At 55.1% G+C, this 14,993-nt stretch overlaps 8 protein-coding genes across 8 annotated transcripts; 1 reads left to right on the top strand and 7 right to left on the bottom strand.

Moving 5' to 3' along the window:
- Positions 1-133: 133 nt before the first annotated feature.
- On the bottom strand, positions 134-2,162 carry stm1 (putative telomere and ribosome associated protein Stm1). Its single transcript, XM_025716797.1, has 5 exons — positions 1,888-2,162; positions 1,644-1,662; positions 1,289-1,456; positions 1,080-1,224; positions 134-994 (listed from the first exon to the last, which is right to left on the bottom strand). Exons 1-5 carry the CDS (start codon positions 1,906-1,908, stop codon positions 445-447), a joined length of 903 nt encoding a protein of 300 aa, XP_025575965.1. The 5' UTR covers positions 1,909-2,162; the 3' UTR covers positions 134-444.
- Positions 2,163-3,204: 1,042 nt separating this feature from the next.
- Positions 3,205-5,422, bottom strand: BO80DRAFT_53155 (bZIP transcription factor). Its single transcript, XM_025724575.1, has 4 exons — positions 4,566-5,422; positions 4,245-4,461; positions 3,689-4,189; positions 3,205-3,613 (listed from the first exon to the last, which is right to left on the bottom strand). Exons 1-4 carry the CDS (start codon positions 4,968-4,970, stop codon positions 3,309-3,311), a joined length of 1,428 nt encoding a protein of 475 aa, XP_025575964.1. The 5' UTR covers positions 4,971-5,422; the 3' UTR covers positions 3,205-3,308.
- A 411-nt stretch (positions 5,423-5,833) lies between these two features.
- On the bottom strand, positions 5,834-6,643 carry BO80DRAFT_424467 (uncharacterized protein). The gene has a single exon (XM_025719293.1). It carries the CDS (start codon positions 6,280-6,282, stop codon positions 6,094-6,096), a length of 189 nt encoding a protein of 62 aa, XP_025575963.1. The 5' UTR covers positions 6,283-6,643; the 3' UTR covers positions 5,834-6,093.
- On the bottom strand, positions 6,376-7,081 carry BO80DRAFT_52988 (uncharacterized protein). Its single transcript, XM_025724572.1, has one exon. The coding sequence runs from the start codon at positions 6,955-6,957 to the stop codon at positions 6,520-6,522; it is 438 nt and encodes a 145-aa protein (XP_025575962.1). The 5' UTR covers positions 6,958-7,081; the 3' UTR covers positions 6,376-6,519.
- A 515-nt stretch (positions 7,082-7,596) lies between these two features.
- Positions 7,597-9,221, top strand: pex19 (putative peroxisomal membrane protein receptor Pex19). The gene is made up of 3 exons (XM_025724573.1): positions 7,597-8,047; positions 8,113-8,927; positions 8,987-9,221. Exons 1-3 carry the CDS (start codon positions 7,813-7,815, stop codon positions 9,092-9,094), a joined length of 1,158 nt encoding a protein of 385 aa, XP_025575961.1. The 5' UTR covers positions 7,597-7,812; the 3' UTR covers positions 9,095-9,221.
- A 566-nt stretch (positions 9,222-9,787) lies between these two features.
- Positions 9,788-11,076, bottom strand: BO80DRAFT_501573 (uncharacterized protein). Its single transcript, XM_025724291.1, has 2 exons — positions 10,304-11,076; positions 9,788-10,227 (listed from the first exon to the last, which is right to left on the bottom strand). Exons 1-2 carry the CDS (start codon positions 10,866-10,868, stop codon positions 9,977-9,979), a joined length of 816 nt encoding a protein of 271 aa, XP_025575960.1. The 5' UTR covers positions 10,869-11,076; the 3' UTR covers positions 9,788-9,976.
- Positions 11,077-11,975: 899 nt separating this feature from the next.
- On the bottom strand, positions 11,976-12,806 carry midA (putative cell wall protein; the record flags this gene model as incomplete). Its single annotated transcript, XM_025721423.1, has 1 exon — positions 11,976-12,806. The coding sequence occupies one exon, from the start codon at positions 12,804-12,806 to the stop codon at positions 11,976-11,978; it is 831 nt and encodes a 276-aa protein (XP_025575959.1).
- A 105-nt stretch (positions 12,807-12,911) lies between these two features.
- Positions 12,912-13,650, bottom strand: BO80DRAFT_52829 (uncharacterized protein). The gene is made up of 2 exons (XM_025724571.1): positions 13,640-13,650; positions 12,912-13,520 (listed from the first exon to the last, which is right to left on the bottom strand). The coding sequence occupies exon 2, from the start codon at positions 13,327-13,329 to the stop codon at positions 13,018-13,020; it is 312 nt and encodes a 103-aa protein (XP_025575958.1). The 5' UTR covers positions 13,330-13,520; positions 13,640-13,650; the 3' UTR covers positions 12,912-13,017.
- Positions 13,651-14,993: the final 1,343 nt, after the last annotated feature.

Below are 14,993 nucleotides of genomic sequence, written 5' to 3'. Positions count from 1 at the left end.
TTGGGGAGGGCAGGGCGGGGATTGTCACTTTCCTATTTTTTGACATTCAAATCAAATTACATGGGAGGAGCCACAATTACATGGGAGCCACATTTTAAATAGGTAAAAGAAAAAGGAAATTATTTGGGATGGGAGCATATCGGAAAAAGAGAAGAGACGGAAGAAAGAAAAAAAAAAAGAGTATTTCCTGGCATCATCATCCATACCGTACGTACCATAAGTTAGATAGATTGCGTGGGAGGCCATTTGCACATAACCTTTGGATTTTTTTTTGGTCTGTCTCTTTTTCTCTTGTTCCCGGTTTTTCCCTCTTTCCCCTCTTTCCGAGTTCCCCGGTTCAGACACACTTCTTTTTCGTTTTCATCTCATCGATCCCTGATTTCGACTACCTAAGTGCTAGCGAGGACGGGGAGAGGATGGCTCATGCGGCAGGCATGGCTGCATTTATTTACCGCCAAGGCTGGGGAAGTTCTTCTCGTCGACGGAGACGGCGGCGGTGGCGGGGGCAGCGCCGGCGGGGCGCTCAGTACGGGGACCAGCACCACGGCCACCGCGGCCACCACGACCACCACGGCCACCACGGCCACGGGGACCGTTGGCACCACCACGGGGAGCCTCGACAAAGCGCATGTCGACCTCGAGGACGTTCTTCTCCTTGCGCTGCTTCTCGCGCTTGGCCTTGTCCTCCTTGCCCTTGAAGTACTCGTCCTCCTCGGTGCGCTTGAGCTCCTTGGCGGCAGCCCACTTCTTGTCGAGCTTGCTGCCCTCGTTGGCGGAACGGACGGGCTTGGCGCTCAGGTCACCCTGGGCGGCCTTCTCGGCAAGGTAGTCGGTGTAAGACTTGGACTTGTCGGCGGGCTCCTGGGCCTCCTCGGCGGGAGTCTGGGGCTCACTCTCCTCGTTGTGAGCAATGTTCTCACCGGCCTTCTCATCGTCCAAGGTCTTCTCGCCGCTCTGGTTGCCCCAGCCCTGATTCACCTGCTTGCGGGTGTCGCTATCCAAGGCGTCAGTTCTGTGGTTCACCAAGGTGTCTGGTCTCCATGGCTCCGATCGCCATGAAGAAGGCAGAAAGAGCTTACGTCTGGCCGGTGCGGGACTGGCGGTCGTGGCGAACACGCTCACCACGGTCCTCGCGGGCGCGGAATCCACGCCGTTGGGCGTCCTTGCCATCCTCGGTGGGCTTCTCACGGTTGTTGGTTCTGCCGGCGTTGCGGTCACGGAAAGCTAGAAACACACGGTCGGAATCAGCCTGACGGGCCTTCCCAAAGCAGCAAGGTGGAATACATACCGGCCTCGTTGCCGGTGAAACGGCCACCACGGCGGGCGTTGTTGTTCTCACGGGGCTGGCTGGTGACCTCCTTGGGAGCATCACGCTTGCCAACGCGGGGAGCGGGCCTGTCTACAGCCTTCGTGGGAGGCTCAGGAGCTCTGTTGGGGTCGAGTTCAGGGTCATTGCCTGTAGCCGCGCAGTGCGTAAAAAAGCACGCATGATGTTAGAAATGTTTGTCCCTTTTCCAGAATCGGAGTGTAGACGGATCCGCCAGATGCGAACGAAGCCAAGACAAGGAAAGACACGATGGGCATTGCAGAACAGGGTCAAACTCAGGTATGGTGGCAGGTAGGTAGGGAAGGGTGAGCATTACCAAGAAGCTCGTAGAGGTTCTATAGAAATCGATCTGTTAGCCTTTGCTTGTTCTCATGCTCCTCGCTGTGTCCATGTGTGTGAACAGGCCTGGAAAGTGCAGGTTCCTGCCTCAACCCCGCTCGCTTCCAGGACACTGCGCCCGACTCGATCGACAAAACCAGTCGCAGCAGCAGCACCCCCCAGCTCGCGGATTCGATCGCAGGGCCCGACGCACCGGTTCAGCGGCCTCTCGAGCAACGCACCTTGGAGCGGATCTCCGCCATGACGCCTGTGTTATGCGGGGCCTTCCGGGGAAGGCTCTCTGTTATCGCAGCAATTCGGTCCGACGGAACGGGCGGGGGAGAGTCGACACAGGCAGAAACCTCGACGACGAACGGGATCTGACCTCTCCTTTTCGGGGGATGGGATGGGATAGTGGTTGGAGTGAAGGGGGTTGCCAGACGGTGGATGGAGGCGACGTTTGTGGTTGCACCCGCCCGATCCGGTAAGGTGCGGATTGCTGCTAAGCGAATCCGGGAATGCGCGCTCTGATTGGCTCCTGCTAGCTAGGGCTTAGGGTAACTGCCGCCGGATGACGCTGAGATGATGTTCCCGACCGCCCGCCTGCGCGCGCTGCCCGCTCGTCATCGTCGGCGGCCTCCCTCCAATGCGTATATTACTATAGCCGTAAGAATGCTGGCGTTACCAGTGATCCCCAGGATACGCGAGGAGGAAGAGCCAGAAGAGCCAGCAGGGTGATCCCCAGACAGGTCTTGAAAGAGGTGTCGGATTGCCTAATCCGGAAGCTGCAGCTCGCCCGGCAGCGTTCGCAGGTGTCCCTCCCGACCATGGCCGATAGCATCATGTCGCTACTCTTCGTACTAAGTAGCTACCAGCTGGTGGCGGTGGCAGCCGGGCGACTCCGTCCTTGGGCCACAGCCTTCCGGGAACTCATACTGTCCAGTAGAGTTGGGGACCCCATTCCTACGACGTCACTACCAGCTTAGCTTCCATTCCGAGGCAAATGTAGCTCGCCAGCTACCGAGGTAGCTCTACTCCTAGCATGTCATCGCGTAGATCCCCAAGCTCGGCGAGCTCTCCCCAGACCTAGCTCAACCCCAACGCAAAGGAACCCACAAGAAGAAAAGGGAGAAAGACAGACCAGCATAAGAATGAATATGAATGCAATGCCACATAGTCTGACCCGGCAAGAAAGATACAGGCAAGCCACCGTGTCACCGCAGCCAAAATCACCGTCACGATAATCAGAGAATATATATGTCCACAAGAGCTGAGAGCACGGCCCGGGCCAAAACTGCACCGCAGTCGCCCTCGGCCCATTATACCAGTCATGCATGTACAAGAACCGTTTCTCGACTTTTTCAACCGTTTCCGTCCCTCTCGGAACAACCAACCAACCGACCGCTTTTTCCTTTGGGGGAGCATCAAACAATGCTCCACAACAACAGAACAACATGCGACTAACAGAAACAAATGGTATCAACCGCAAACGCCAGGCAATGCTTCAAAGTTTCAACTTTTGTCTTCCAGTCATAGAAAAAAGCTATGAAGGAAATCCGTCAAGCATGTCTCTTCTTCCGCCAGTGCCGTCCCCGGTGCCTACACCCTCGGGCAGACGGGGCAACGCGGGTGGAACAAGAGACGAAAAATGGAAACAGAAGGGTTAATGGCGGGTATTATTCTGCTCGTAACTGAAAGGAGTCTGGAAATGCATGCTGGCGCTCAACCCAAAGGGATCCGCATCCAACATCGGCTCGTAGTTCCCCATGAGGTGGTTGGTATTGCCATAGGCGCCATTGGCCCCCTCCCCCGTGTGGGGGGGATACTGGTTCAGACTGTGAGCCCCCATGGGCTGGGAGCCCGCAGGCACGGGCGCGGTGTTGTTGTAGCCGGAGACGTAGGGCGACGCACCCACCGCGGACTCGTGCTCCTCGTCGATCATATCGGCCTGGGCATCGTACTCCTGTTCTACGCGGGCATTAACAAAAGGGGCTCAACACCACCACGGACCTGAAACAGCAACGCGACAGGGAGTCAGCTTACCCAGTTGGTCATAGTGCTTCTGGAATGGCGATGGGTAGTACGCGGAGGGGACGCGGGGAGCGCGGGGATTCGTACCACCCGGCAGAGCGGACTTCGGATCGGTCGACTCCGGCTGGCCGATGCTCATCGGGGGCGAGGCTTGGCTGAGGTTGCGCGAGTGCGAGAGCATCTGCGAGCGCTGCTGGGCTTGGGGGTCGACCCCGACCGGGGACATGGCTCCCTGGAAGGGGAAGCCCGGAGACTTGGCGTGGGACGGGGAGGAGACATGGGACGGCGGCGTGGCCTGGAACTGCGGCGACGGGATACCATAGGCGCCGTCGCGATGCTGAGCCATGCTGAACGGCTCCTTGGGGGCGATGCCGGGATGCCTTTGGGCCGAGGTGCGGTTCACGGCCGCGCGCTCCAGGGTGGTGGGAGGTTTCGGCGCCATCGGGGTGGGCTTACCCGCGCCCGCGCCAGGGGCCCCGGCCTTCAGTCGCAATTCCGCTTGCACATCGATTCCTGCGGTGGGTTAACGTCGATGGAATGAGGAAGGCCGAGCGCGACGGGGACCAACCTTTTTCGAGCAAGATGCGTTCGAGTAGGGAGTTCTTGTAGCGCAGCATCAAGCACTCATCGGCCGCGCTGCGATGATTCTGCTGCAGGGTCTGCAGGGACTCCTCATTGCGCTTGATGGTGGACTCGAGCTGGCGGATGTACTCTGTGCGACGCTCGCGGAAGGCGGCCTGGGCCTGGCGGTTGCGTTGCTTCCGCTCCTCCGAGGTGGCGTAGATCTGACGGCGGCGGTTAGCTTCATGTGAAAGGAGGAGGAAGGACCAGGGTCCAAGAGATAAAGGAAGCGATAAAGCTGGGGAGGTGCAGGAGGGCTAACGCCAACCAGCAGCAGAGAGGGATATGACAGGACGATAAGGATGAACAATCGCAATGATAAATGATAATAATAGACGCAGTGCGGGGCCCCGGATTGCACGCAGGAACAAATGAAATGGGGGGAAGGGACGAGGACGATGAGAGATAAAGGATGATAATGAAAACCCCAGATAAGAGAAAAGCAACGAACACCACGAGGTATAAAAGGCGCCGTCATCTTACGTACCGGCTTTCTTCCACCCTTTCGCTTCTGCGTCTGGGCCACATCCTGCATCAGGATCTCACCCTCAGCCTCCGGGGTCGACACAGCCGAACTGATCGAACCCTCAGGCAAGGGCTCGGTCTTGGGGACGACCGGGTCCATGGCCGGGTCATTTTGCGTGGAACTGGCGGTCTCAACCATAGAGACCATTGGAAGCTAAGATGGAGGGAGGGGGGGATATTATTTGCCTTGATGGTGCTGTCCCAGAGACAGGTCCGTTTTGGATCCCCCCTTGCGTGCTCGGTGGTGTGGATGACACACCCAACAATCCGGGGGCGTGGGATATAAAATTAGAAAGCCGACAAGGCAGTCCGGGTGACTGCCGCTGACGCGATCGTATAGTAAGAGTATCAAACGCCCGCAAAAGCCGGTTTAGCACAAAAAAAAAAAAGGCGGACTTAGTTTCCCCCTTCACAGTGCACACGAATCGAAACCCCCGGATAGACGCGGTGGATGATAAAAGGCAATCGTAATAGATACACGATAGGAAATTTTTTAGCCGGCGGGGTATGGGAAATCTGATAATTCAGGCGCAGGAAACGCGCGGCTGAGCGGCGGCCGGGGACGTGCGAGGGCTGGCAGAGGGTCGCAAGGAAGCCAGCGGATGAGGTGACATAAAGGAAATTGATGATGGATAACGAGATAATCAGTAGGGTCGGAGAGAGAGGGAGAGAGAGAGCGAGAAAGGCAGACGGAGAGGGGGGGGAAAGGTGAGAGTGGGAAAGATGTGAGGTAAAATTATTTACTAAAAAGAACGGGATGTTATTAAAGAGAAAAAAAGAAAAAGGTCCCAGAGGAGAAAAAAAATTCTGGCTTTTCTTTTTCCTTCTCTTGGATTTTCCCTTTGGGTCAAAAGGCAGAGACTTTCCAGGGGAAAAATCCAGAGCATCCCCATCCACTTGCTCCTACTAGTAGAAGAGGGGAACGTCCCCCCGAGCGACTTCGGTTTCGCCGCCGCCGCGGAAACTTTGGCCTTAACGCCCTTTACTTTTTTTTTTTTAAAAAAAAGCGCCCTGTCCCGGGTCCCCGGGGAACTGTTTCTGATTCTTCGATGCATGCTTCCCTGCCCTGCCCCTGTTTGTCTGGGTTGTCTGTTCCCAACAATCCATCGTCCACTTGGTCCTCGCCCGCCATGCTTCCCTCCTTGCTACTGGCGAAGGCAGGTTGACTCGGCCGCGGCACACTGGCAACGAGAGAGATCCACCGCAAGGTCAGACCCAGCCGAAGATCCGCCCAGGGTGAGTCGTCACTGCCTCCGTGGTCGAGTTATGCCCTATTCGACGGGCTTACTACGTACGTCCTGGTCCGCTGGTCGTCTGGTGGTGGTCCGTCCGCCAGGCCATGCAGGCTCCGAAACGAGTGGAGAGAGAACGTGTATCTGTCGTTCGGGCTGGGATGCTACTACTCGGTAGTGCCGGGCAATGGCGGGCTGGACTGGATTGGATGCAATGCCATTGTCCATTGTTGAGTCTAGTGCCTGGAACCGGGCAGCGTAGTAGATAGATAGAGTAGGATCCGTTTCCCGTCGATAGTCGTGGTCGTGGTGGACTCTTTAGCATTCTAGACAGAGAGCCTCCCCTCTGGTGGGACACCGTTCATGTCTTCATCGTCCCGCGGAGATGTTCCGGCAGGTTAAGACAAGGTTTTCCGTGGTTCAGCTGGGGCGGAATCCTTGTCCTGCAGTCATACGGTGTGGTTCCTACCCCTTTATGCCGTCGAGTACATAGCTCACGGAGGAGCGCGGTGGGTTTATGAAGGAGGCATTGACTGACCTCGCGGGTTGCAATGCAGTCGCCAGGAGGATTAGTTCGGAGGGTCGTCCGGGTGGTACGCAGACTTCGACGAGCAGGAGGAAAATCACGCAGATCCAGAACGCCCAGGCGAACGGGGGGCCATACGGGCCATACGGGTCATCCCCCGTGACCGAGTGGCCATTACACCGCGGATACCATACACGATACCACCGATTCCACTCGACTAAATTGCCGTTCTCATCCAGCCAAGATGTTCTGCTGCGGATGCGATGAGTATGGGTGATGCTGGACACGAGCACCTGATCTGGCAGCCGGATTTCCGGACCACCACCATCATCTGAACGGCTCAGGTGGCAGTTCCGCCACCAACAAAGTACCTGCATATCGTGCAGCAAACTAGATCCCCGGTGTACGGTGTTGTTATAGTAGGCGACCTCCGATGAAGGAGCTCTCCGCCAGCCAGGCTCTTTGCTTACCTCGCCGGGCTCCTAACATCGGATGGCGACGCTCAAGGCAAAAGCAACCCAAATGTGAGCTGACATCACGAGGTCCGGCCACGGGATCACCTGAGCCTTTTGCGGAGGAGATGGGCTGATCAATCATACCTGCCACTACCGACGAGCAGCAGCAACTATCGACTGGGCCATGTTCTTGGCAGGATTGACTTGTTCATGCAGCAGGCTCTCGACGACTCCGTTAGTAGATATCCTGAGGGTAACAGATTGTAGACCACCATTAGCATAATGCATACGGGATACAGTACAATACTACATAGTATACTGTCCATAGTCCTGGCTGATGTCATTCCCAGCAGCGCCAATGTCTCGTCCACGGCCCCGATACGGAGTCCCCTCGGCCCTCCATATACACGCGATTGTCCCTGAACCAAATGTCAAAACTTCATAGTGCTTCATGCAAGTCGAGTCAATTCCTGCCAGAGTATCCAAAATGTCCCAATCCACCTGAACGCTGCCAGCAACCGCGGCGATCGGCTTTCAGTCGGCTCCCCACCAGCGCGATGGACTGATTATTCATTCTTGGGTTCTTTTCACATGAAGAGCAATCTTCTCACCAACTTCCATCGCCAACAGCCACTTCCGTCCTCCTCACCTCCTCTACTTTCCTTGGGGCCTCAACTGCACCTATGCGATCCGTCTCCGCCCGCCATCAACTAATATAATCCTGCTGTATCATTTCCCCCTCTTGCCCCTCCCCTCACTCTCTCGGCTCTCGGGAATATGGCCTCCTCCTCGGCCCCCTCCGCCCCCGTTGGCGCAACCCCCCAGTCTACGGACTCTGCGTCTGCGCAGAGCCCAGAAAAGCTTTCTGCTGCGTCGAATGACGACCAGAAAGCCTCCGCGACGACCCCCGACGCCCCTTCAGAAACCCCCGCGACGGCCCCGACGCAGCCTCAGCGCGCGAACAACGATGACGATGACGATGACGATGAATCCGACTTTGATGAATTGGACGGTACATCTATCCCACCATTTGGATCTCATTGTTCTGGAGAACAGAAATTAACTAACATATCACAGAGGTGCTCGACGACTTCAAGCCCAAACCCGCCCCCGCCCCCGCTCAATCCAATGCCGCGCAAGCCCCGGCCGACGACGACGACGACGACTTCGACGAGGAGGCCTTCCTCCGCCAACTTGAACAAGACATGGCGAACATGATGGGTGGCGCCGGCAAAGATTCCACCGGCCCATCGGGCGCCCCCGCCGACTCGGAATTCCTCGACCAAGACGCAGAGACCTTCGCCAAGTATCTCGAGGAAAGCGGCGTCACGCCCTCAGATTTCTTGAAACAACTTGTCGGAGACGTCATGATGAAGGGTGAGGATGGAGATGATAGCACGACCGCTGCCACGGCGGGCTCGTCGTCCTCTGCTGTCCCACCGGCATCGGCATCTGGAGGGAACAATGCGGCCCCGGAGACGTTCAACGATACGATCCAGCGCACGATTGAGCGCATGAAGGAGTCCGGTGATAAGGCTACCGCCGCGGCATCGGAGGATGACGTCTCGGATGATTTGGTCGCGCAGCTGATTAAGGCGATTGAGGCGGGAGCGGGCGATGGCGACGAGGGCGATCTTACGAAGATGTTTATGGGTATGATGGAGCAGTTATCGAACAAGGAGATCTTGTACGAACCGATGAAGGAGCTAGATACGAAGTTTGGCCCGTGGATCGCCGAGAACAAGGGCAAGGGCAAGGTGTCGGACGAAGACATGGCCCGGTATGAGAAGCAGGCCGGGGTGGTGGCGTTGATTGTGGCCAAGTTCGAGGAGAAGGGGTACTCGGACGAGGACCCGAAATGCAGGGAGTATGTGTGGGAGAAGATGCAGGAGGTGAGTCTCTTTCATCAAATCTATTCCTCGATTCAATCCATACTGACAATGACCTCTAGATGCAAGCAGCCGGAAACCCGCCCGACGAGCTGATCTCCGCTCCATGGATGGAGGATCTCAAGGGTGCGGGTGGTGCTGGTGGTCCCCCAGATTGTCCCCAGCAATGATCTAATAATGCTATGTATAGGTGGATGATCTTGAACGGACGCCTATGACCCCTCTATTGTCATCACGAATGTATGTACATATAGTTTGGATTTTTCTACCGATCACTCTACATCCTTTCCACTCAACGCCACTATCCGTATACCTACCCCTACCCCCGTAGACATGCCACCCATCCACTACACAAACGATCCCTAACCTTCTCCTTCTTCCCTACCAAAACACCATGGTCTCCCCCCCACCCACCACCTCATACGTAAGATTCAGTATCGAAATCCCTAGTAAGTATGAACCTGCAGAATCAATCAAACCTAGTCCTTCATGTATCGTCCTCGAAACTGGGAATCTTTGATGCTGCCATTCCTCATCTTCAATCCCCCCTCCTCCGCCTCTTCTTCATCCGTTTCTCATCATTCCTTATGATGATCATGATCATCATACCCCGTGATCGCTGACCCCCGTCATCAAACCAGGTATCTGTGATTTAGTTGTTATTTCTCGATGTTAGTTAGTTAGTTACTCATTCCTGTTTCCCGTGCGAGAAGGCTCTGCGGTTGGGTATTGAATGTCTTAGGTAGGTCATTTTGGGTTGTGTGTGTGTGTGTGTGTGTGTGTGTGTGTGTGTGTGTGTGTGTGTGTGTGTGTGTGTGTATATTACTTATATGCTTGGAGATATTGGACATTGAAATGAATGGGTTTGGTGTTATGTGTATGGCCCAGACAGTGAACGCCAGTGTGTTCCATCCGTGTCTATCTAGCTAAGTTTTGAGTAAGTGATTCCAATCCGGTCCCATGTCCAATGTCAATGCCAATTAATATTGTCAATTGTCGACCCGCGACATGTCCCAACCAACCCCAAAACACATACATATACAAAGATAAGATCACGACATATCCATATCCTGACTAGGTACGAACCCCTGACCTGAACCTGAATCTGGGAGATAATGTTGATGCTCCGCCAAATCCATAAACAAATCATCGTATTCTTCATCACTGAAGGAAGCACCCGCACCCGCACCACCACTGTCAAGTAGTTGTGGCTGCGGATACATCTCATCCAGAGCCTCCAACCGTTCCATCTCCGCAGCCTGTTCTTGTAAATACTCATCCAGAGCATGCGAGTCCAGATCATCTATTCTCCCCGTTAGCAACACCAACACCCAAACCCAGACCAATACAGTCAATATGGATAATAAGATAAAACATACCAGGTACCTCCTCCATCACCCCCTCATCCTCCCCCTCCCCCTCCACCTCCAACCTCTCCGCCCTCCTCCTCATCACCTCCCCCCACCTCTTCTCCTCCGCGACCAACTCCATCAGCACCAACTGTTCACCCCGATTCTCGAACCGGCCCTCATCACGCGCCCGCTTCACGCGATTCAAGAAAAGGTTCCGTCTTGCGGACGGCGACGCCGACGTCATCATGTGCTTGGTCATGGGGTTGGAGATGTTGGTTGCGTAGCGGTGCGCGTAGCGGGATTGTTGTTGTTCCTGCTGCTGCTGCGGGGTCGGTGATGGGGAGGTCGGGGCGAATGCGGAGGGGGATTTAGTGGGGGTTGTGAGCGTGGTAGTGCTGAATGGACTGGAGAAGTTGAAGTTGAGGAATTGGCTCGTCGTGGTGGAGGTGGTGGTGGTGATTGGGGTGCGGTGTGGTGAGAGGGAGGAGGGACGGGTGGGGGTGTGTTGTTGTTGTTGTTGGTGGTATTGTCGTTGTTGTGATTGTGGTTGTGGTTGTGGGTGTTGCTGCGTGGGGAGGGTAGCGAACATCATTTTGATGCCGTTTGTCTGATTGTCTGTATGTATGTAGATAATAGGGTGTATGTGTTGGTGGTGAAATTTGCGCAACGCGTGAACAATCCACTGAGAATATATCCTTACTGCAAATAGACCAATTCGTAGACCACTGCATAAACAAACTCAAGTATAATTCAATTGACAACCGCGGAGATCCTGTATTTAGAGTACGGATACACCGTCAGTGGATCAATGGGATGAAAGAAGTGCAGACCAGCCACCGCCAGGATGGGGAAGCGGCTGGGATTCGCGAGCGCGTCACGACCCCACGTGCCCGCTAGTCTGCTTCGGGGTATATTGCGTTCCTCAGGCTCTCTCCGTCAACCATGCGGTGATACGACTCGTCATATGTACGCAGATGTAGATAGGGGTCCGATCATGCGGTCGCTGCAGCGTACGTGATCGCGATCGAGTTTATTCCGACGGTAACTATAGATGGATGGTGGGTGGATGTATATTGGTGTTTCCTGGTACTTTGTACGGATTACCTAGGATGAGACATGTACTACTGGACTCGAGTAGACTCAGGTCTGTCTCAGATACTGACATTAATCCCACATGGAGAAACCCACATGGCTAGTCGGATGGCCGCCGAAGGAATCCAGCTAGGCTATTACTAGGTTCACTACGGTGGGTTGATGCTAGTCTCAAGTCATTTCAATTAAATACATACATCAAAAGCTTTTGAAGGCTGAGATCGAGGATCTGCATTCCAGAGAGCAGACAGATGGTCCGCTCACCCTCCGCTAAGAAAGAAACAAATGCTCGAGGGGGGAATCAAAGTAAATCACCAACCACAATGCTAGGACAAATCGCTGTGCTAAGAAAGGAGCGTGATATCGGAAAGACCCGACAGATGGTCTATGAAAGCGAAAGAACGGTTGCTTCGAAGCAAACCAAAAAAAATGGGATGAAGCCAGACCAGAGGATATGCCTCGCCAGAAGCGCCAACAATAACTGCGTCATAATCGTACAAATTTACAGCCTCGAGAACGGTATCGAACCAGTCCACATGTCTTCCGGGAATTACCGCAGGAACAAAGGAAATGCCGGTGTCTATATCATAGACAGATCCCGGTCAGCCTAGAAGTTCGATGCGGCATTGACAGGCCCAGGGTTGTGGTATTGGTCCAGCGTGGTCTTGAAGGGCGTGCCGCCGGCACCCGGGCTGGGCGCCTTCTCGCGAGCACCTGCACCGACAGCCGTACCGCTCATGAGATCAGCCGATTCGTCGTTGTCCTGCGCAGCTTTCCGAGCGTGGATTCTCCAGCCAACAACGGCGAGAGCACCCACAATGATGGCACCACCAACACCCACGACGACACCGATAATGATCTTCTTCTGAGACGACGAGAGACCCGAGCTGCCGTTGGAGTTGCTAGACGAGGTACCGCTCAGACCAGGAGAGCCCGTAGAATCAGCGCTGGCGGGGGTCGACGTAGTGGTGAGCGTAGTCTGTACCGGAGTTCCGCTGATAGTCTCAATTGTCGTGACCGTCTTCACAACGGGGGTGGCTGTAGTCTGCTGGGTCGTGCTTTCGGCGGTGGTCCTGCCGTTCCTATTTGTGGTCGTGGCTTCAGTCGTCTGTGCATTGTTATTCGTCGTGGACGTCGTCTGCTGCGGCTGGGTTGTATGGGCCTGTGCATCTGTCGTCGAGGATGTCTGTTCCGAAGTGGTCGACGATGTCGTGGTTGGCTGCCTCTCACTGGTGGTCGAGGTACTCTCAGACGTAGAAGTAGAAGACTCAGACGTGGTGGATGATGTTGATTCAGCTGATGTGGTAGCCGCCTCGGTGGTAGCGGCAGTGGTGGGAGTGACGGCGTTACCTACACTCGTGACCGCAGCGCTCTGACCGGCGACGACGGCCACGAGGGATAGGGAGTAGAGGAGGAAGGAGAGACGAGCGGCCCGCATGATGATAAGTTAGATGGATCGATCAGTCGAAGTCGGGATATTCGAGATTTTCCTCGGGGCTGCCAGAGCCGGATGGATGGGGCGTAGACAGGGCGAGATTGACACAGGGGTCAGATTTCCAACGCGACAGAGCCCAGACAGAGGGTACCGATGGGCTTGTAGGGCGAGCAGGAGAAGTTCCGGAGGAGATCAGGAGAAAGACCCGGAGGGGTTAACGAGTGACTGCAGATATAGAGCACACAGAGGGCACACGATGATGGGACAGGAAAGAGCGTAAGGAGGCGGGATGGAGATGAAAAGGGACTGGAGATGAAAGAGAGGGAGACCAAGGGCGGGCCACTCGCCGGTCACTGGGGCCCAGCGGGCCTTTCTGCGCAACACGGGTGGATGAGATGCACCAATCCCTTCTGTCTGCCCAGGAGCGGGCGCTCTCTAGCGCGGGCGCTAAGGAGACTGCCGACCAGTCAGCGGCTGCAAGTTGAGACAGGCTGGACCAGGGGGGGAAAGCCCTCGTTGAGTGCATTTTTCGGGCGCCTGACTTTGGGCCCAGTAGGTTTTTACTAGTATTTTCGTCGGGTCTGTTCCTTTCATTTGCCGTTGGCTGTCACCACCCGTCCCCGGGCCTGTCTCGGACTACCGCGTAGTCCGGCCACTACTCGGTACTAGTTTGACCCTTTGGTCCGTCACTCGGGCTCTAAACTCCTAGTAAGGCACCTAGTAGAGGCAATTAAGTCATCACCAGGTACATAGTCCGGGAGATCCCAATGCGATCGTGCAAATTCTGGGTTCGAGGGATGATTATGGTACACACGTTGCTATTTTAAGGTACGTACCATGGGTCTAAGTACCGTTGGTGACCGTACCACAGAACACTTGTTCATTTGCCTTACCTAAGATTCGGCACCAAAACAAACCAACCCCGAGCCAAATCCACATAACATGATTGTTTAATGTTTATGAAGTATGCCCTTGTGAAATGTGAATCTCTCTCCTTGTCCCTTGGAGGGATCAATCCGCCGAGCTCCGCGTCCAGAAATTCTCCAGTTTTAAATTCCCACTCTCACCGTGTCCTTGGGAATGTATTGTGACACCGTCACGTGTTGTGAAATCCTCCTCCTGGCCCCATCGACGGGTGCCGGCTCAGCCGACTGCAGTTCTCGTACAACTCCGGGACTCCGTGCGCTGCAGGGAAAAACTGCCCGCCTAGTTAATTGACTCGAGGGCGGCAGTTGGACGGGTGACTCCGGACCAACACCATCACTGCTGCGCTGGCGTTCCAGTTCAATGTGGCGATGGGGCTGGGGGCTCATCACTAATCAAGACCCTGCATCGTACTCGGGGCCGCCTTTTTCATTCGTAGTGATTAATCCTTCATAAGCCTTAGTCTGGATGCCACACGGCCTGATCACTGACCACTATACGGAGTACTACGGAGTATCTAGTAATTATCGTTGAACCACTTGAGTCGGGTGATCGGCAGGACTTGACGGGTTCTAGATGCCTCTCCAATCTACCGCTCGCTTCCCACGCGCGTCACTAGGAATACCTCGGCGCTCTGGAACGTTGTTGACGTTGCCCTTGTTAGGCGGCTAGGCCGTACTTGCGGTGACTAGCATGCCACACTCCACAGCGTTTTGGGGTGGCCTAGGCCGTTCCTCACCCACACGACGGGATCACTCTGCAGCGGCGCAGCCACTCGGTCTTCGACATAAGATGCTCGCGTGGCAAGGACTGATCCCATTGTTTCTCCTGTCCATTGTTTCTAATTAGTCAGGTACTTAAGTCATGTTCAGTGCTTAGTTATATGGTCTGGAATGTGCGCAATGTGCGTGACTCATCTATCTGACGAGTTTACGTACGTATGTATGTATCTCCGGAGTTGCCTATCCTCGGTTCCGGGGTTGCACAAGTACCAGCTCGCCTGCATATGCAGGTTCCGCACAAAATAGAGCAGCCCTGGCAGTGGTGCAAACTCGTGCCAGCGTCCCTGCGAGCGATATGAAACATACAGATCCTGCCATCGGATTTCCCGATTACCCGTCACTGGGACGGGTTTCCCATTCTAGTGATGGCATCTTTCGCATCGGCAGGTTTCTGCGACTCCTAACTACTAATAGAACTTCTTCGACGACATCTGGCTTCTACTCAGACTATATATGTACGCTTCGACTCCTAACGCCCAACACA

The sequence above is a fragment of the Aspergillus ibericus genome (assembly GCF_003184845.1).
Source record: "Aspergillus ibericus CBS 121593 unplaced genomic scaffold BO80scaffold_16, whole genome shotgun sequence".
Lineage (NCBI taxonomy): Eukaryota > Fungi > Ascomycota > Eurotiomycetes > Eurotiales > Aspergillaceae > Aspergillus > Aspergillus ibericus.
Note: the sequence above shows the minus strand (reverse complement) of the source record. Positions and strands in the feature narration are given on the sequence as shown.

Coding starts and splice junctions, on each gene's coding strand:
- stm1 (XM_025716797.1), bottom strand. CDS start 1,908: ATGGCGGAGATCCGCTCCAAG. Junction 1,225..1,288: donor TTTCACCGGCAACGAGGCCG/GTATGTATTCCA, acceptor GTGTGTTTCTAG/CTTTCCGTGACCGCAACGCC. Junction 995..1,079: donor CAGTCCCGCACCGGCCAGAC/GTAAGCTCTTTC, acceptor CGCCTTGGATAG/CGACACCCGCAAGCAGGTGA.
- BO80DRAFT_53155 (XM_025724575.1), bottom strand. CDS start 4,970: ATGGTCTCTATGGTTGAGACCGCCAGTTCCACGCAAAATGACCCGGCC. Junction 4,190..4,244: donor ACGCATCTTGCTCGAAAAAG/GTTGGTCCCCGT, acceptor AACCCACCGCAG/GAATCGATGTGCAAGCGGAA. Junction 3,614..3,688: donor GAAGCACTATGACCAACTGG/GTAAGCTGACTC, acceptor ATGCCCGCGTAG/AACAGGAGTACGATGCCCAG.
- BO80DRAFT_424467 (XM_025719293.1), bottom strand. CDS start 6,282: ATGGACAATGGCATTGCATCCAATCCAGTCCAGCCCGCCATTGCCCGG.
- BO80DRAFT_52988 (XM_025724572.1), bottom strand. CDS start 6,957: ATGCAGGTACTTTGTTGGTGGCGGAACTGCCACCTGAGCCGTTCAGAT.
- pex19 (XM_025724573.1), top strand. CDS start 7,813: ATGGCCTCCTCCTCGGCCCCCTCCGCCCCCGTTGGCGCAACCCCCCAG. Junction 8,048..8,112: donor CGACTTTGATGAATTGGACG/GTACATCTATCC, acceptor AACATATCACAG/AGGTGCTCGACGACTTCAAG. Junction 8,928..8,986: donor TGTGGGAGAAGATGCAGGAG/GTGAGTCTCTTT, acceptor AATGACCTCTAG/ATGCAAGCAGCCGGAAACCC.
- BO80DRAFT_501573 (XM_025724291.1), bottom strand. CDS start 10,868: ATGATGTTCGCTACCCTCCCCACGCAGCAACACCCACAACCACAACCA. Junction 10,228..10,303: donor GGTGATGGAGGAGGTACCTG/GTATGTTTTATC, acceptor CGGGGAGAATAG/ATGATCTGGACTCGCATGCT.
- BO80DRAFT_52829 (XM_025724571.1), bottom strand. CDS start 13,329: ATGCACTCAACGAGGGCTTTCCCCCCCTGGTCCAGCCTGTCTCAACTT.